Source organism: Protobothrops mucrosquamatus, unplaced genomic scaffold, assembly GCF_001527695.2.
Source record: "Protobothrops mucrosquamatus isolate PMUCROS unplaced genomic scaffold, P.Mucros_1.0 scaffold_294, whole genome shotgun sequence".
Lineage (NCBI taxonomy): Eukaryota > Metazoa > Chordata > Lepidosauria > Squamata > Viperidae > Protobothrops > Protobothrops mucrosquamatus.
Genome location: NW_015386370.1, coordinates 2,433,682 through 2,454,746, shown reverse-complemented (window position 1 = coordinate 2,454,746; position 21,065 = coordinate 2,433,682). Strand labels below are relative to the sequence as shown.

The window sequence follows — 21,065 nt, the reverse complement described above, 5'->3', positions numbered from 1 at the left end:
CAATCAGACCGATCTGTCTGAACTCCCTATAATTACTCCCTTGACTCTGCTGGCAAAGAGGGGAAGAGAACCTGTGGCTTGGTGGCTAAATCACTGCCTAGTATGTATAACTTTCCAGGTTCGAATCCCATAAAGGGTATGGCTAACTGATGAAGGCAAAAAAGCCAGAAATGGTCCATCTTAGTCTCCCAATTTAATTTTTTACTCTTTGTCTGAAAAAAGAAATTTGGACATATATATATATATATATATATATATATATATATGTATGTATGTATGTATGTATGTATGTATGTATGTATGTATGTATGTATATATATATATATATATATATATGTAGGTCTTTAGTTATTTGGGTTTTCTCTCGCGTAGAATTAGAAGTGTCTTGGCGACGTTTCGACGAAGTCACATTCGTCATCTTCAGGCTGGTGTCTTCAGCTTCGTGCTTCTGGGAGTAGTGTGTGTGATCGCAGCTGTTTCTTCCTTTTAACTGCCAGTGGGGTTTGAGCTGATTGGGTGGGAGCTTGACTGTGTTCTGATTGCGTGGAGGTGTGTTCTGATTGGTTAAGGAGCTTGGCTGTGCTCTGATTGGATGGGGGGTTGGCTGTGCTCTGATTGGATGGGGAAGTGCTCTGTTTGGGTGGGGGCTTTGTTGTGCTCAGGTTAGTTTGAGTTGCAGGGGGATTTGAAATGGTGAGCTTCGTTGCTGTTGTTTGGCTTCGTGTTCGTGGTCGTGCCACATCTTTATGGTGGGTGTCAGTTTGCTTCATGTATGGATTGGAGGGGTTTAAAGTGGCTAATGATGCAGCTGTGGACTGGCTTCTAGTTTGTGGTCGTGCCTCATCATCTGTATGGGTTTGGGTTTGCTTTTTGCGTGGATATGTGGTGGTGACATCCTGTGTGGTTTTCGTGAGTGTGGGTCTGGTGTCATTCTTTGTGTTAGGGACTCATTTGCCAATAAGGGCGGGTTTCCAAATGGCTGGTAGGCGGGAGGTATCATCTCGTTTATTCATGCTGTGTGGGCATTTTTAAGAGGGCTGACTCACATTGCAGCACGGCTAGGGCCCGGGCAGAGGAGAGGAAACATCTGGTAAAGGTGTGCAGGTGCAATGGATACCCCATGGGATTCATCAGGCGCCATAGTGTGTCACGTGGACCTCATATCAGACCCGGTACCGAGGAACCTGCAACCCAGATGACCCGTGTCACCCTCCCTTACATTAACAACGTATCGGAGGCCACGGCCCGTCTGTTGGCACCCTATAAGGTGAGGGTGGCACATAACCCCAACCAAACGCTGAGATCCAAGGTGATGAGACCCAAAGACCCCCTCCCCACTGCGGAAAAGTCGTGTGTCATCTACAAGATTAGCTGCAGGGACTGCCCTGCTAACTATGTAGGAGAGACATCCAAGAGAGTAAGAACTAGGGTGCATGAGCACCGGTTAGCAGTTAGGAGAGGTGAACAGTACTCCCAAATAGTGGCACATATGGAAGAATCGGGGCATGGATTTGATTTTGACAACGCACAGGTGATTGCTATGGACAGTACAAAAGGGGGCCGGCTCTTAAAGGAAGCCTGGCTCTCCAACGAGGGGTCCATTAACCGCCATGTGGACCTGTGCCCTGCGCATGCTGCCCTACGAACTTGGTCTATGGGGGGTCGATCCCTGAATAAGAAACCACCTAATGCCCTGGTGCACATCCCAGGGAGGAAGGCAGCAAAAGTTGCAAGCCCCGAATGTGCCCGGGTGAGGAGTAACCAACCGCCAAACAACCGGTTGGGCATGGGAATGGAGGAGCGGATGGAAGAGTGCGTTAACAGTGAAAGATCGATTGGGGATGGTCCAAGTGACCCCTGGCGCCCGATGGGAGGTCGTACTAAAGTGTCACCCCTCGTTAAGCCTCGGAGACAAGACGCATGCGAAAGAAAAGTTTTTGACATCCCTACCCCCACCCCTCGTGACTTGGCAATCAATGTTACCCATGTTGCCACCCCCACGGGATGTCCCCACGCCAGGAATACAGGGGGGCTACGGGGAAGCAAGAGGATAGAAGCATACAACTTCAGAGCGTCCACACGCTCCCAGAGGGATTCGCACAGGAGCAACGCCCCCGGTGAATGCGCGAGGGGGTGTGAGAACTGGGAGTCTGCAGGCTCCCCCCCCAATACGGAGGACACTACGGAGGGCGCCCGCGCAGCCCCGGGGAATGGAGGAATGCGAGTGGAGGGGAGAGAGCGCTCCCCCCATGGGGAGGATGCCATAAGAGGAAAGAGAGGATGGGGCTACGACTGCGGTGACTGGGGTGTGCCCCGCGGCGGCAGCCCATTGTCATCAAGGCGCTGCGTGCACTAATTCCGATGCAATCGTTAGGCACGCCACCATAGACGAGAGACTGGGGGGGGGAGGTTGAGGGTGGTGGCGACAAGGGGATGTTAGAGCACGAATTTGGTGACGTGATAGTTAGGATGCAGCCCCTGGGGGTGAAGAAGTGGGTTAGGCATGGATGTATGGGTGAAGAGAAAAAAGGGAGGAGGGACTCCGTAGCGGGGATCGGAAGCGAGGGTAGAGAGAGTGAGCAGCAGGGCTCGTCCGTGGCTGCGTTGAGGGGGAATGGGCACCCGCGAGGAAGGGAGAGACGTGCGTATGAGGAAGGGAGCACTCCCCCTGCATCGGGGGTGCCGCAGGTGAAAGCAAGTGGCGAGGTCGCGGGGACGAACATTGGGGCATGTTTTGCGCCACCAGCAACCTCCCGTCGGGATAGTTCGGGGGGAGGTTTGGATGCAACCATCATACGCACGCCTATGGACGAAGGATCGAACAGTGAGGCTGGGGGTAGGAAGGAGGAGAGGAGGCGGATGAGAGTGGTTTGTGGGGAGGAAATGGGATCCAGTGCGGTGGGGACACAAGGTATGAATGAGATGGTAGGGAAGGTCACTAGTAACGAGGAAGAGGGGAAGAAAGTTGGAACGTGTGTGGTTAGGAAGAGAGATGGGGGCAACGAGCAGCAAGGAGGTGCCCTGAGTATAAAACTGCATCTCCCCCCTAGTGTACGAGCAAAGAAGGGAAGGAACAGGGGTGGGGAAGAGGGAGGCAGGAGTGTGTCAGCTTGCGATATGATGATTAGGAGCCAAATGCAGGAAGATCAGTTGGGCCCGGTCACGAGGTCCAGGAGTCGGGTGCAAAAGGCACCACTCCTATAAATAGCCATCCCATTGACTGTTTTTGAGGGTGGTCATGGGGTCACCATCTATGGCTCTGTAGGCTGTAGTATCTGAAGTAGATACTACAGCCTACAGAGCCATAGATGTTGACCCCATGACCACCCCATGACCACCCTCAAAAACAATGTTAATATAGTGCTTGGCGCTCTGAAGCGTGCTAGAAGGTTGGATGAGACCACTCTCACAAGAGTGCGTCCCAGTGACACAGCGGTAGCCAGGTTTTATGGGCTACCGAAAATTCATAAGGAAGGAGTTCCCCTCCGTCCTATAGTGTCATTTAAGAACACCCCCACCTCGGGCTTGGCCAAGTGGCTAAGCAATCGTATTGGCCACTTGGTCAAGGACAATCCTACCACCGTCAAGTCAGCGGAAGAATTCCTCAATAGTATTAGAACCCTGAGGGTGGAGGATGATGAGGTGATGGTGTCCTTTGACGTCATCTCCCTCTTCACCTCCATCCCTCAGGATCTGGCCATTACAGTGGTTAGGGACCTCCTTTATTATAAAGGCACAGGATCCCAACAGGATTCTCTCCGCCCTGAGGATATTATAGATCTATTGAGAATGTGCCTCAAGACGTACTTCACATTTCAGAACACCACTTACGAGCAGGTCAAGGGTACCCCTATGGGATCACCGATCTCGAGCTTTATAGCAGAAGCCGTGCTACAGCAATTAGAATGCATAGCGATGGCCCGGTGCCGTCCCAAGTTCTGGGCCCGCTATGTAGACGATACCTTTGCTATTATCAAAAAGAGTCAAAAAGCTGATTTTGTGGGCATACTCAACTCAGTGTATGTCGACATCCAGTTCACTGAGGAGGTGGAGCACCAGGGAAAACTGNACCCACCCATACAGACAGGATTCTACACCAACACAGCAACCATCCAGTAGCCCACAAAATCAGCTGCATTAGAACATTGTTCAAAAGAATAGACTCTCATTGCAGCACGGCCAGGGCTAGAGCAGAAGAGAGAAGTTATTTAATTCGGGTTTGTAAAAACAATGGCTATTCCATGAGGTTTATCAAACGCCATGGCATCGTATCCAGACTTCCCGGTGGCTCACAAACACCTACGAAAACAATAGCACCCCAGACGACTCGCATCACCCTGCCATATATTAGTAACGTCTCGGAGGCCACCGCTAGACTGCTGGCGCCCTATAACGTAAGGGTGGCACATAGGCCCAGCCAGACGTTACGGTCGGACATCATGAAACCAAAAGACCCTCTCCCCACTTCAGAGAAATCAGGGGTTATTTATAGAATTAGATGCAGAGACTGCGTCTGTAGTTATGTGGGTGAGACTTCTAAAAGGGTCAAAACACGAGTCCATGAACACAAACTGGCCATAAAGAGAGGACAGCAGTACTCTCAAATATTAGCGCATATGGCAGAAACTGGACATGACCGGCTGACGTAATCAGCACGTGAGTTTGTTTACTTTGATGATGTCACTGATCAAAAGTGCTAATAATTTTCATTAAAAAAGGTATACACTACTTCTACTTGTGTATATTTAATGTTACATGTATTAACTGCAGCGAGAATTGTATTTGCTCAACATTGGAAGGATGAAGAATTACCAGCGGAGGAAGAGATAATTAAGAAAATTTTAGATTGTGCAGAAATGGATAGACTGACACTAAAAATGAAAGAGAAAGAAGATTCAGATTACTTTAGAACATTGGATACATTTTATCAATGGCTAGAAAAATGAGATAGAGAGAAAGGAGTTTAACATGTATTAGTAAACTAAACATTGGAACCCAGACAATATGTTGCTGATAAAATATTAAAGATTTGTGACTATAAAAATTAATAAAATATTGGGGGGGAAGAAAGTGTCTTGGGTCAGGCACTCTTTTTCTGTCCAACCTACTTCACAGAGTTGTTGTAGTGTGAAAAAACAAAAGAGGAGGCTTTGCTACATTTGCTGCCTTGAGCTCTGGAAGGAAAGGCAGGATATAAATATAACAGATAAACACCCAATGAAGTTAACAAGTGTTCCAAAAGAAGAGAAAGGAACAAGACCAGTAAGAGGCAATAGGACAGATGAATAGGAAGGAAGGAAGGAAGGAAGGAAGGAAGGAAGGGAGGGAGGGAGGGAGGGAGGGAGGGAGGGAAGGAAGGAAGGATCAAAATAGAATTCAACAGCCAAGAATCTAGTTTTCATCAGAAAAAACAAACACTCAAGAATCTAAACACAAACCTTTACATTTGAAAAAGCAGAACTAGATATAAAAATTATATCTTGGTACTTCTCTTTTTTTTCAATTAACAGCCTGTAATCATTAGTGGTCCATTGGACTTCTCATTCATATATACACTTACCTCATTATGACATAGATATTTCCTTTATATGAATGAATCCAAAGCATGAATAACATAATACCTGAAACGTAATGTTTTATAGCAGAATCAGTTAAGCAGATGTTAAGGGACAAATTAGAGAAATGGCATAAACAGTTTGAGAACTGGATATTATTGGAACTGGGGGAAAGTGAAGGGAAGGTGCTATTTTTGCTTTCCAAATCCATTCTCTTTCCCCTCTCCATATATTTCAGTCATATTTGAAAGACTATGGAAGAAGATTACTTTGGTACAGGGAAAGAATTAAGTGCGCACATGTAGACATCACATCTCTCACACATGGCACTTCCCCAATTCTAGAAATCATTTTAAAAACACATTTTAAAGTTTTTTTCCCTTTCTTTTTCATGAAGGCACTAAAGCTGCAGCAGGCTTACGGTAGCTCTTTCCAGCATATCAAGTTATTTTTATTTAGTGTATACTATGCTTTTTATCTTAATATTTCAGTTGTTAGTTAATTTTAGTTAGTCATATCTTTTCTTTTTAGTTTTCACTGGTAGAATTATGTTCTTTGCAAAGCATCTGTCAGCCCTGCCCCAGCTGGCTCTCTAGGAGAGAAAGACACCTGACTCCATCAGAAGTTTACAAGGCTTTTTTACTAGAGACAACTGGATGCAGCGAAAACAAGGCCAAATCTGGAGAAAACCCACGCAAACTGCTACATTGTTCCAAATCCTTAGCACTCCCCCCTTTGACCAGTTTGTCACTGCCCAATAGGATGGTAGCTGGGTGTTATGAGAACAGGACAATTTGAGAAGAAGTTCCATTCCCAGGTCCTGGGTGCCCAAAAGTCCTTGAAGTGGGGCAGATGAAACTGGTTCACACCTCTGCTTCCTGTGTCCGTTGGTCTCCCTCCCCTTCCCCCCTCCCCCTCCCTCTCAGGACTGTGGCAGCCTGCAGCACAAGAGATGAGGAGGACAGCCTGACAGTATCTTCATGAGAAGGAAGAAGAAAAGGGCACAAACTATTTCTGGGAAATTAAAAAAAAATTAAGATTGATGCTTAATTTCAGCTATGGACCATCCTCCTCAATTGGGGATCATCTATCTTAAATAATCAACAGAAGCCTCTAAATTTTACAATAACTGAAGGAAGACGTAGGGTTTTAACCACCCTGCCAATCTGCCCTGTCACAAAAACAAGAGGGAAAAAATAGATTATGTCAATCCTCTAGTCATTTCCCTCTCATCACAAATTCAGCCTTCAGGCATGTTTCCTAGCTGTGGTTTGAAACTAGTCTTGTCTTTTCAAGTTGTCTTCAGTGCTCTTGCCCATTATAGCTGATTACTTCCTTGCAACAATTCACTGACTACTTTGTAGAAGAAGAAAGAAGGAAGCAATGGTTGTCCTAACAGATGAAAGATTATCTCTTCTTCTTCCCCTTCCCCTTCCCCTTCTCCTGTTCAAAACCTAGCAGAAGTATGAAACTTTTTACTTCAAATGACTGAAAAGATAATGAAACATTGGAAGTCTGTACTTAATCTTTCAAAAACAGCCCTCAGTCAATTAGAGAAAGCTTTGTATGTGAAAAAAAGAAAATAGCAATGAAAAAAAATATTTTTCTTGGGGTTTGAACCAGCAATCTCTTATGTACAAAGCAAAATTCTTTACTACTATACTGTTTTAACTGCTGGGTGAAGGTCTAGACCCGTGGTGGCGAACCTATGGCACGCTTGCCACAGGTGGCACGCAGAGCCCTCTCTGTGGGCATGTGCACTGTTGCCCCAGTCCTAGGCCTTCAGCTGGGTTTTATAAAACCTTTTTGCTTTAGGCCTCCGCCACCGTGTGCAAAAAAAAAAAAGGTTCCATCAATCGATTTCAACTTCTCACGAGGAAAAAAAAAATCTCGCAAAGTTGGAATTGATTGATTGAACTTTGTAGTCCCACCAGTCTGCCATTATCACTGAAGCCATGCCCACCCAATGGGCCATGCCCATCCAATGGGCCATGCCCACCTGGCACCCGACGATACATAAGTGGGTTTTGGGTTGCAGTTTGAGCACTCAGTCTCTAAAAGGTTCGCCATCACTGGTCTAGAACAGTCTTGAAGAGCAAATAAGCTATAAGAAAGGAATTTTTATATTAAAGGTGATTGCTATATATATGTATGTGCATTTGCTGCTTTACTTTGGTATTTAATGCATAGTTTGTGCGTGTATATATATTTGTTCAGGTGTATATCTGTATCTATATGTGTATAAAAGTATCTATACATCCAAAAGATCCACCCTCAGAAGACTTCATGGAACACAGAGATGAAAGTATATAGCAGCAGATGAATTGTTCACTTGGAGGACATAGTAATCTGCAGTTCAGAACATTTTGCAGATTATTGCCAGTGTCTAAGTTCAGACAGGATTTTCTTAATCTGTTTTAGAGTCAAGCTGGTTTGAACACAGAACAAGGGCAGCTTAAACTCTAAGCCCAAAGTTGCTGCCAACCCCACTTCCCTCAAGGAATTGTAATAAACGTGAGAAAAACATGAATTTTCCATGAAGGCCCCCATACATTTTGCTGGGAAATCTGGAGGCAGCACCCAGTTTTAATCCTGGAATTCTGTGATTTCTCATGCAGGCTAAGTGAATAAGCCAAAAGGCATAGAGATCGATCAGTAAATGGTATCAAGTCAATTAGTTGAAAACTAAATTGTAATTTATGCTTCAAGTAAAGTGGTCCTCCCTTTTTTGTCCTGGTGCTGCCCACAAGCAGAAGAGTCTACCCCCCCCCCCAAACTCCCATATGACACCAGTCTCAAAATAGCTTGTCTCAGAAAAACTAAGCAGGGACAGAAGTTGGTGGAGGACCTGCTAGGAAAATCCAGGACTGACCAATCTGTCAGGAGAGTTGAAAGAACTTCTCAGGAGAAAGTAGCAGTGAACCATGACCATATTGTTTCTAAGAAAATAGCATGGACATGTCTATATGGACCCTAGAAGTTGCATTCTATTTGATGACATTGACTTTCCATATTGCTGGCTGACTGAGTGAGGAGGATATCAATATTTTTTTAAACCTCAAATTCCCATCGCAGGAATTATAGAATAATTTGTTTTCCATAGGTTGTATTCAGCTTGTGATCTGTCCTCCCCTTTCTATTCTTATCAGGTTGATGTCCAACTTCTGTTAAAGATTTGTGTCACCATTTATCATTTCTTTTAGCTTTAGGATAACATCTTAAAAGCTCAGTTCTCCAGCAGCTATGTAGAAATAGTTGCAAACTGAGATGTATGCATATACTCACTCATACTGTTTTATTTTTTAATAGCAAACTAAGCGACCAATTTTAGCCTAGTGAGTTATGTGAATGGAGCAAGTAAGTTTACTTTAGGATGCATGTAACATCTGAAGGTAGAAAATCAGAAAATAAAATCAGATTTTATCTGATTTTTCAGAATAGTCAAAATGTCAAAGTATAAAGAGAAATTGGAAAACACTTAGAGCAGCATGCAAAGGAGTTTTAGTGAGCAGACAAAGCAAAGTCCCATTTGTAATCCTGACATTTCTGCTGGAGAAAACTCCTCCCAAATTAATAAGAGGGACAGGGGGAAAAGATCACGTCCTTCGTCTGAAGGAAAGAAATAAGGTAATCAACGGATTTTCAGTGGGTTGCTGAGTTGAGTCCAAGAACTATCTAAATACCTCATTAGAACCTTCTTTAAAGAACAACCTGAAAGACTGTCTATAGCTTGGCATCTCACCGATCTGTTTTCAAATTTTGAGATGTCCTGTGCTTATACTGTACCTCTAAATACCCTATCCTCATACGCTAGGCTTAAAAATGAGTAGTTACGTCTAAATGGCGCCATCTGCTGGACAGTCTTTTTTTCTTAATAAATCAAGTACATAATCTAGCACAAGGGTAGGCAATCTTGGCTCTTTTATTCTGGGAGTTGAAGTCCACGAGTCATAAAAGAGCCAAGGTTGCCTACCCCTGATCTAGCACATGGGGTGTTGACTTTTGTCTTGTATTGCAGGCGGAGAATAGAATAGAGCTGGAAGGGACCTTGGAGGTCTTCTAGTCCAGCCCCCCGCTCAAGCAGGAGAACCTATACCATTTCAGACAAGTGACTGTCCAGTCTCTTCTTAAAAACCTCCAGTGATGAAGCACCCACAACTTCTGATGGCAAGTTGTTCCACTAGTTAATTGTCCTCACTGTCAGGAAGTTTCTCCTTAATTGTAGGTTGCTTCTCTCTTTGTTCAGTTTCCATCTACTAAAGAGCCTTCAGTTTTTCCCACCCCAATCAGAGGGAAGCACTCTTTTTGAACCTGAGTTTATAGCAGATTAGCAAAATGATATAAACTAAGACTCTGCTGGTTATAACAATGTAATACATTCAGATTCAATGATACAAAACTCTAACATTATTTAGTTCTATAATGATTTTATTATCAAAACATTTACAATTTAAAGCATAAAACACCACTGGAATTAATTTTAAATAAATTAAATACATATTATATATAAAATATTACAAAACGTATTATGTTTCATATTTAATTCCTTTAAATAAACTTTTATTTAAAAATAAGGAACTGTGGACTTAGAAATTCATATCTTTTCTTAATATTTTATGTTAAGTCAAACAAACCATATGATGATTTAAGAGCAATGTGTGAATACATTCCTACAATTGAAACAATCAAATTTATGGAGCTATAGAATGAACAGAAATTCTAGATTGCAAGTATAGATATGCAGGATTTTTTTCAGGAGGGAGTGTTGATCCTTCAGGAGCATTCAAATTTCTAAATTACTAATAGATGTCTCTGTGTTATTTATTAAACTATTCCTTAATATGATGTATAAATACTTTCAAACAAATTTCCATTTTTTTTAAAAAAAAAGAGATAGTTCTGGGTTTATTTTGGAGGATTAGTTTTAGAATTGTTTCACTTAAACTTTGCTTCCAAAACAGATTTAGTCATCTTTGATTCACACAAAATTGCATACATACTATCTGTAAGTTAGATAACACAGTACTAAATCCCATAGGGATGAAACATTTTAAAAGTCTTGATTCATTTCAAGATATATCAGTGATGCCGAATCTTTTAGAGACCAGGTGCCCAAAAACCGACTCTACCCCCACTTCGCCCTGCCCTGCTCGTCCCCGCCCGCCCGCCCGCCTGCAAGGCCACTCATTGCCTCCACGGCCTGCCACAGATTGCCCAGGCGGCCCAGCAGTGCCATGGTGACCACGGCCTATGCCCATACCCCACAGCATCAACTGCTCGCAATGGGGGGCAAGGGTGGAGTCTTGTCCCCGCTGCCCGGCTGCCATGTTCTTGGCTGCGCTGCTCTGCGTGGGCTGCGCTCAGGGGTGACTCTCCTCCAGGGGGGCTGCTGGTGAGGGGGCCACAGGGGGAGGCGAGGCTGGGGCGACAGCGCGCATGCCCACAGAGAGGGCTCTGAGTGCCACATCTGGCACGTGTGCCATAGGTTCGCCACCAGTGAGATATACTATTGACATTAGAGGACTACATGTAGGTACATTTCTGCAAGTTTAGGCTTTGGCAGAGATAATCAATTATCCCATTCTGAAATTATTTTAAGTATTATTTTGATAACTTCAAAAACTATAGAAAATTACACTATAACAATTAACATCTCCCTTTTCTATTGCAAAACTGAACTGTTCCCTAGAGGTATTGTAGATAAATGTACCAGACTAGTTAAATATTGAAACATGGCCACAAAAGACAAAATGTACAATTCTACATGAAAACAACAACAACAACAACAACAATAATAATAATAATAATAATAATAATAACAATAACAACAACAACATAGGGTGGAAAAAGTTGTTGAGAATGAGAGGGTGAAGATCTTGTGGGACTTTCGAATACAGACAGATCACCATTTGGAACACAACACGCCAGATATTGCAGTTGTAGAGAACCGAAGCGTACAGCTGATTGATATCGCTGTACCAGGAGATGCCAGAGTCGAAGAAAAAGAATTGGAAAAAATTACGAAATATTGCGACCTAATCATCGAAACTGCGCGATTATGGATGAAACGTGTAACAGTGATACCCATTGTCATCGGGGCACTGGGAACTATGTCCAAAAACTTTGCAAAATATTTCAAGAAACTGCAGCTTCCTGCAATAACTCCAGCAATGCTACAAAAAACTGCGCTACTCGGAATATCTTATATTTTAAGGAGGTACCTGGTTGATACCTAGGATGCTGGCAGCAACCCGTGTCAACCATCAGCGCCAGTCAATTTGAATGTTCAGTTGACTGAGGTTCACATCTAATGAATAATAATAATAATAATAATAATAATAATAATAATAATAATAATAATAATAATAATAATAATAATAATAATAATAATAATAATAAAGTTGGAAGGGACCTTGGATGTCATCTAGTCCAACTCCCTGCTCAGGCAGGAAACCCTATACCATTTCAGACAAATGGCTGTTCAGTCTCTTCTTAAAAACTTCCAGTGTTGGAGCATTCACAGCTTCTGGAGGCAGGTTGTTCCACTGATTAATTGTTCTAACTGTCAGAAAATTTCTCTTAGTTCTAGGTTGCTTTTCTCCTTGCTTAGTTTCCATCCGTTGCTTCTTGTCCTGCCTTCAGGTGCTTTGGAGAATAGCTCGACTCCCTCTTCTTTGTGGCAGCCCCTGAGATATTGGAACACTGCTATCATGCCACCCCTCTTCCTTCTCTTCATTAGACTAGACATACCCAATTCCAACAACTGTTCCTTATATGTTTTAGCCTCCAGTACCCTGATCATCTTTGCTGCTCTTCTCTGTACTCTTTCTAGAGTCTCAACATCTTTTTTACATCGTGGTGACCAAAACTGGATGCAGTATTCTAGAGTGGCCTTACCAAGGCATTGTAAAGTGGTATTAACACTTCACGTGATCTTGATTCTATCCCTCTGTTAATGCAGCCTAGCACTGTGTTAGCCTTTTTGGCAGCTGCAGCACACTGCTGGCTAATATTTAAGTGATTGTCCATTAGGACTCCAAGATCCCTCTCACAGTTGCTACTATTGAGCAAGGTACCACCTATACTATACCTGTGCATTTGGTTTTTCTTGCCTAAATGTAGAACCATACTTTTTTCACCATTGAATTTCATTTTGGTAGATAGTGTCCAATGTTCAAGTCTGTCAAGATCCTTCTGTATCTTAAGCCTATCTTCTGGAGTGTTGGCTATTTCTGCCAGCTTAGTGTCATCTGCAAATTTGATGAGTTCTCCATCTATCCCTCATCCAAATGATTGATGAAGATGCTGAAGAGCACTGGGCCCAGAAAAGAGCCCTGCGGCACCCCACTACACACTTCCCTCCATGTAGATGCAGTTCCATTGACTTGAGTAGTTCTGCTTTCTCCCTGATGCTTGTCACCTTCTTGCCACTTTCTCCTACTACATATACCTTTAACTGTTTTCAATACGTCAAAAGTATCATTTATAAAAGAGAGAATAAACTGCCATCATCTTTGTTCTAGATTTACAGAAATGGAAGGCAGCTATCAGAGCCTAAAATATATAAGGACAGAATATACCCTCAGTTAGACTGGGCACAAGGCTGGAACATATTCCATGCCACTTGGATGGCTTCTATTCTTCCTTGATATGTTGCCAGCATTGGAACAGGATTGTTGTGGTGGGACAGTTTGCTTCTTCTCAAGTCATTGTCCTCAAGGAACCTCCCCTTATCCCTGTTGGAAAGGCTTCTCCATGGAGTGGCTGGATATCATTTCAGAGACATCCAGATTTACTGGCTGAAAATAATAAAATGTAATAGGGTTGGATGTGCCTCAATTTTTTTCCTTAGGTATTCCAAATATTGGTGAGAATAGATCAAAATCCTATGGCCATAACAATATTTTATTTAGTGTTTATAAAAGTTGAACTCAGGAGAAACTTTGTATGTTTTTTAATCCAAATATTTCTGTGGCTAGTATGACACAATATTATTTGACATAATAATGTGAAATTATTCTTAGCTGCAGACTATTTTTGACCTCACTTTAAGTCAATTTCCAACCTCAATATTTAAAGCGTCTGTTTCTGGGTGTTTCTTTCTGGAAAAAAAAACCCTTCTGTATGACTAAGCTCATATGAATTTGTGCCACAAGTGATTATGATGTTATTTTAACAGACAATTACCAGGGATTCTGGTAATATTTTTATTGTATATTTTCCTGCACTATTTATTAAAGTATTTTCTTATTTTATCCCTTCCACTGTTTTTAATATTTTAGCTCAGTTTGAAATCTGCATAAAAACTCTGTAATATTAGGCAGATTATTGGAATGATTAATAAATTAGCTACTGTTTATCTTTTCCTCCAGAGCAGAGATTCCTAAGCTTTTTGCCATCACACCTCACTTTTGTGTAATCTTAATGTATACACTTCCCCTAAAAATCCAAACATCAAAAGGAACACAAAGCAACAATGAAAATACTGTGAAGAAAGTTTGGGAAAGTTGAATGTACTGTAATAATATAAAAAGAAAATTTGGCAGTAAAATTAGAAGTTGTAGTTATGTGATGTCTCCTTAATGACCTGTGGTGACTCACTTAACAACCAAATGGGAAGTAATGTTAGTAAATCTGTCATGTTCCCTTGATGTTTTCCTTAGTGATCGCATCACTTAGCAACAAAGTTGTTGCTGTCCCAATTGTGCTCACTAAAAAAGGACTACCTGCACTGCTGGAAAAGTTGGATTAGAAGATTATCAGAAATTTAGATTAAATGGAATCTAAAATTTTATAAATCCACTTTAAAAAGCATCATATATGGAATAGATCAGCCAATTGTATCCCAGTTTAATATAGTCCTCTGGGTGAAGATGAAAAAATTTATCCCATGGAACACTGAAAGAAGCCCCAGATCATTTTTATAAAGGTTCAAGACTTAAATCTGAAATGTGTCTTAAATACTATAATATTTTCTTAGTCAACTTCGTCACTTAATGGGAAAAAATATATAATTTTTTCATAACTCAATATCCAGCCATGAAGTAAAAACTTCAAGCATTATAAAAAAAGATGTTCAGCTTTTTATTAAAACATGTGATTTAACATAAAATACATACATAGTTTGGCAACCAGTATTTCTCCAGGCTTCAGGTAAAGTTCCCTTTCTCCCAATCCTATAACCTAATACTATTCCTTATTAGAAACGTTAGCATGTGCCCTTGGCTACTTTCACATTATGGAGTAGCACTCTACTACTGAACTGTGCTCTTGGCCTCCACCCACCCACCCACCCACCATTCTATGCACTATTAAAAGCAATAAACAATAGCTTTCTTCACAACTTACTTGATTAAATGATTTGAGCTTGGAAACTACCTTCTGAATCAAGGCTCGAAAAACTGCTAAAAAACACAGGAAAAATAATGTAAGTTACTGTGCCCCAAAACAATATACTAACAGCCAAAAATTGCATTGGATTCTTCAAGAATCTGGGAAAAGATCATACCTTGTAAGAGTGAATGATTTTCCTGCAAGAGAGAAGGGCAATGAAGAAACAGAAGGAAAGAAAAAGAAAAAAATAGTAAGGTAAGTAAGATTTTTTACTTTTTTACCCATTTTTTAGCAATTGCTAATATAAACATCTGGATTATCCTCTTCATTTTGTAAAGAATCATCTTATATACATACAAAGAATATAAATCATTCTATAATTCTGTATGTATAAGAATATGTATCAAAAGCATTCTCATAAGTTGCTTTTTAAGTTAATCTTGCTCTCATCTGTTATCAAAGTGAAAGTCCACTCCCATAACACTTATTCATAGAGTTAAATGTACTTCAATTACTAATTTAATTTATATTTAATATAGAGATTTCTTTTAAAACAACAGATAATATCAGCCCAGGAGAAATGACTGGGACTGCAGCAGTCATGAATGTGAAATTCAAACCTTCCAATGCTTGGTACAATTTGAAGAAATCTCCCATTGATTCCAGTAGAAATTTTGTCTGAATGCACATATCAACTTCAGAGGATTACAGCAAGAGTGGAAAAAAAGTTCAATTTTTCTTTCATGTCCACTGTAACAATCTATATTACTTGAATCTGTTTAAAACAGATATTTTAATACATATTTTTTTTGCTATTGGTATGTGCATCCAGACAAAAATTTTATCTCACTTTTATCTACACACACACACAAATGCTCAAGATGATGAATATAACTAATAGTCCTGCTTCCTACAGGTTCGTGAGAGAGATTAGGCTGAGAGATTTACCTTGCAATTTGGCTATTTCTACATAGTATTGCAGTTTCTGTATATAAACGATTGGGTATTACTTTAAAACAGTAGATTGTAAAAATGTCTTACTTTTTTTTGGAAGATGCTTTTGGACCCAAATAATGAACAATATCACTGATAGGACCGAAAGCCCAGTGACTGGTATACCAATTGCTAAGAATTTCCCAAGTGCTGGAAAAGCTAAAATTGGAAAATTAGAATAAATTAGAAGACTATAAAAATCTGTTCTATTGGCTTTGAATCTATTGTTCAAGACAGTAATGGCAACCCACTTCTGAAAAACCTTGCCCAGAAAATTACAGGGACTTATACAGGCATTGTCTGAGAATTGGATATGATTGAGCAGATAAAAAAAATACTATATAAAGACAAAGAGGGAAGGGTTTTGATAATTGAGGCTAAACTGAATTAAAAAAAACATAATAATTGTTGTAATCTATGCCCCAAATGGAGCTCAAGTATCCTTTTTTAAAAATCTCCATAATAAGCTGAGTGATATAGAGGGAGATGGTTTTTGTATAATTGGGGGTTTCAACGCGATCGTAGATAAAACAAAAGATCATAAAAGCACGAAGGCAAGGAAAGGAAACAAAAAAAACACCACTTCCCAAAACCTTTTTTGAGATGTGTACAGATCTTAGTTTACATGATGTTTGGAGGGAAAGGAATTATGATAAGAGGGAATACACATACTTTTCTAATAGACATAGATCATGGACTAGGATAGACATGCTATGGTTTTCAAAAGAATTAGACTCAGAAATCCAAGAAATTGATATAGAACCTAGCCTCTGGGCAGATCATAACCCTATACGTTTTCGCTTGAAAGGACAAAGGAGCAGGCCAAGATGGACTCTCCAAAGAGCGATTCTCAAAGAAAAAGAATTTAAGTAAAGTATGGAGAAAGAAATGCACTTTTTCTTTCAAGCGAATGACAATGGGGATACATCCTTGCAGAACATTTGGGATATGGCTAAAGCATATATGAGGGGTGTAGCAATCTCATATATGGCTAAGAGAAACAAAGAGAAAAAACAATATAGGATGAGGCTTGAGGAAGAATATAAACAGGCCGAAATACAATTTCAGAGAGAACCTGAAAATAAAAGATTGAAAAACAAAATGGATCTAATTAAACATAAACTTTGTATAGAGGATTCGGAAAAGTTAGCACAAAAATTACAGGCAGCTAAGCAAAATAATTTTGAGCACGCGAACAAACCGGGAAGATGGCTGGCGTATAAATTAAGAAGACAGAAAGAGAAGCTACGGATCATTAACTTGGAAGGTGAGAAAGGAGAGATTCAGGGGGAGGAAACTATTAAAAGGGGAATTGCTCAAAGATACTACGAAAAATTATATAAGAGGAATGAGGGAAAAAAAGTAGAAAGGAAAATAGAATACTTAGAGAAGGCAGATATACCGAAGATACCAGAGGGAAAAAAAATCTACGTTAAATGAGGAAATAAGAATGATTGAAATAACCAGGGCTATAAGTAAACAAAAGATCAATAAGGCGACTGGCCCAGATGGAATACCAGCGGAACTATATAAAGAGCAACAAAGTGTACTTAATCAATACTTACTAGAAGTTTTTAACGCCGTATTAACTGAAGCTAGAATACCTAAGTCCTGGACAGAGGCAAACATAATATTGATACCAAAAGAAGAAGCGGAAAAAACATGGATACAAAATTATAGACCTATATCATTATTGAATTCTGATTATAAAATTTTTGCTTCAATAATGGCAGAGAGATTTAAAAATTATTTAATTGATTTTATACATTCTGATCAAAATGGGTTTCTACCAAACAGGCAGACTAAGCGAAATATAAGAACAATTTTAGACATTCTTGAATTTTATGAGTCGCATAGTGATCGTCAAGTGGCACTTCTGTTTCTTTATGCACAGAAGGCTTTTGACAATGTCAATTGGCTATTTATGATCCAACAATTAAAATCAATGGATGTTGTGGAAAAAATTTTAAATGTGATAACCGCAATATATTCTGAACAAAAGGCCCAGATCATAATAAATGAAGAGGCCACTGATAAATTCAATATTCAGAAAGGCACAAGACAAGGATGTCCTCTTTCGCCATTGTTATTCATATATATATTAGAAATTCTAGCTAGAGTAGTAAGACAAGAAGAGCAGATTAAAGGATTTAGGATTAATAATAATAATAATAATAATAATAATAAAGTTGGAAGGGACCTTGGAGGTCATCGAGTCCAACCCCCTGCCCAGGCAGGAACCCTACACCATTTCAGACAAACGGCTGTCCAGTCTCTTCTTAAAAACTTCCAGTGTTGGAGCATTCACCACTTCTGGAGGCAGGTTGTTCCATTGGTTAATTGTTCTAACTGTCNTGATCTTGATTCTATCCCTCTGTTAATGCAGCCCAGCACTGTGTTGGCTTTTTTGGCAGCTGCAGCACACTGCTGGCTCATATCTAAGTGATTGTCCACTAGGACTCCGAGATCCCTCTCACAGTTACTACTATTGAGCAAGGTACCCCCTATACTATACCTGTACATTTGGTTTTTCTTGCCTAAATGTAGAACCTTAATTTTTTCACCATTGAATTTCATTTTGTTAGATAGCGCCCAGTGTTCAAGTCTGTCCAGGTCCTCCTGTATCCTAAGCCTAAGAAGGAAACATACAAACTTCAAGCTTATGCAGATGATTTAGCATTTATATTAGAAGACCCAGAACAATCAGGGCAGAAGCTATTCGAAATATTGGAAGAGTATGGAGATTTGGCAGGTTTGAAAATAAATAGAAATAAAACAAAGATTATTGCAAAAAATATGACTAATATACAAAAAGGAAACCTTGGGGGAAAATTAGGTATACAAAGTTTCTAAAATAAAATATTTAAAGGTAGTTATCTCAGCACGTTGCTCATCAATTAAAGAAGACAACTATGGCAAATTGGTAAAGAATATAAAAGTAGATTTAGACCGCTGGAAAAATTTACACCTCTCACTTCTCGGGGGAATTGCAGCAGTGAAGATGAACATTCTACCTAAAATGATATTCCTGCTTAAGAACATTCTAATTCAATTAGACAAGAATTTCTTCAAGGAGTTGAATAAATTAACCTTAGAATTTGTGTGGTTAGGAAAGAAGGCAAGAATAAAATTAAAGGCATTACAGGATGCCAAAGAGAGAGGAGGTTTAGGTTTCCCAGATTGGGAGTTAAATTACCAAGCAGAGGCCCTGACGTGGATCAGAGACTGGATTACTTTAGAAAATAAAAGATGTCTACATTTAGAGCAGCGGTTCTCAACCTGTGGGTCGGGACCCCTTTGGGGGTCGAACGACCCTTTCACAGGGGTCGCCTAAGATCATCGGAAAACACATATTTCCAATGGTCTTAGGAACTGAGACACCGCTCCTCTATATCCTTGGCCTCCTCTTCCTCCTCCCCTTCTTCCTCCTGCTGCCCCCCGGGCGGCTCGGGAGGGCGGAAAAACAAGAGGGGTGCCTGGGGGGGAGCAGCCGAGCTGGCAGAGGGGCTGGCAGGGGCCGCGCGGCACCAGTCCCCACCGCAGCTCCATCGGATGGACAGAGGGCAAGGCCAGGCAGCGCGGAGTCCCGTCTGGGGTGGCTGCTTCCTCGCCCTCCTCCTCTCCTTCTTCCTCCTGCTGCCCCCAGGCGGTTCGGGCAGGCGCTGTCCCCACCGCGGCTCCATCGATGGGCGGAGGGCGAGGCCGGGCAGCGCGGAGTCCCGGCGGGGGTGCCGGGGACCCCCAACGATGCAGCCATAAGAGAGAGAGAGAAAGAGAGAGAGGAAAGAGAGAGAAACAGAGGAAAAGAGAGAGGAAAGAGAGAGGAAAGAGAGAGAAAGAGAGAGAAAAGAGAGAGAAAGAGAAAGAGGGAGGAAACAGAAAGAGAGAGAGGAAAGAGAAAGAAAGAGAGGAAAGAGAAAGGGGGAGAGGAAAGAGAAAAAGAGGAAAGAGAAAAAAGAGAGGAAAGAGAGAGGGAGAGGAAAGAGAGAGAGAGGAAAGAGGGGAGAAAGGAAAGAGAAAGGAAAGAGAGAGACAGAGAGAGACCATTTTGACATCTAAAATGAAGATAACACTGCATATATCCTTGTTTACCTTTATTTTATATATACACACACAAACACAGATACATACTGTTGGAATATTCATGAGCAGGAAGAGTCATGTGGTAACTCAGTCAGCCAATGTGAGTAAAGTGCTACTGAGTCTGTGCAAAAGGGTATTGAGTTAGAAGCTGGGTTTCAGTCTCAGGTCTCAGGTCTGTCTCTGCTGTAAGAAGTCTTCATTTATGCTATGTTGTTATGAAGAATAATATATGGTATTGTAAATAATTTTATATGAATATAAAGAGTTCATTTGAATCAGCTAAATGCAGTCAACTGTGAGAGCTTCTGATTTATTTTTACCAACAGAGAAATTAAAATTCTCTAACAGGTTATGGGCCCAGAGCTTACTAAGGACTGCATTGTAATTTAAAGCTGGAAGGCAGAATTAGCAGAATGGCTGCAATGGAATTTAAGGAAAGCTCTGTACCTCGTTTAGGGCAAAAGAATTACATTATCTGGGCAGCAAAAATGGAATGTTTGCTGAAAGCAAAAGAGCTGTGGTATATTGCAGAAAATCCTCCACAAGTATTTGCAGCTGTTGATCAGAAAAGCCATGATCAAGCAATGGCTTATCTCATCTTGAATTTAGATGATGAATAATTTCTAAATGTTGCAAATCTAAAGACTGCAAAGGAAATTTGGCTGAAGTTGAGAGCTGTGCACGTGAATGTTTCTGCATGCAATATAGTGCAATTGTCAAGAAAACTTTACAGAGCCTGTTTGCAACCAGGTGAATCTGTGGAACAGCATTTAAATAAAATGCAAAGTTTATTTTGGGACTTAGAACAACGTGGGATTAAATTTCCTGAGTCACAGAAGGTTTTATTGGTGTTGAACAGTTTAGATAAAACGTGGGACACAATTTCTGCTATATTTGAGTGCAAAGAAGAGAAAGACTTAAATTTTGAGGCTTTAAAGGCATGTTTGCTTAATGAAGAAGAAAAGCACAATTTCAGGAGTAGCCACGAGGAGGAGAAATTCCTGAGGAGGGGGTCCAGACTGCAAGTCTCCGGAGGAGAAGGAACCAGCAGCATATGGGACCAAGTTGCAACAAAAGAGCGATTTTGCAGACAGAGAGCTT

At 40.9% G+C, this 21,065-nt stretch overlaps 1 protein-coding gene across 1 annotated transcript in view; it reads right to left on the bottom strand.

Annotated features, from left to right (window-relative positions):
- Window positions 1-13,285: 13,285 nt before the first annotated feature.
- Window positions 13,286-21,065, bottom strand: part of SELE (selectin E) — a 28,113-nt gene continuing 20,333 nt past the window's right edge. Inside the window, exons 9-11 of the mRNA XM_029287317.1 lie at window positions 15,930-16,040; window positions 14,904-14,956; window positions 13,286-13,354 (exon numbers count right to left, since the gene is read on the bottom strand). Coding sequence (XP_029143150.1) covers window positions 13,286-13,354; window positions 14,904-14,956; window positions 15,930-16,040 — 233 coding nt within the window. The remainder of the gene's footprint in view (window positions 13,355-14,903; window positions 14,957-15,929; window positions 16,041-21,065) is intronic.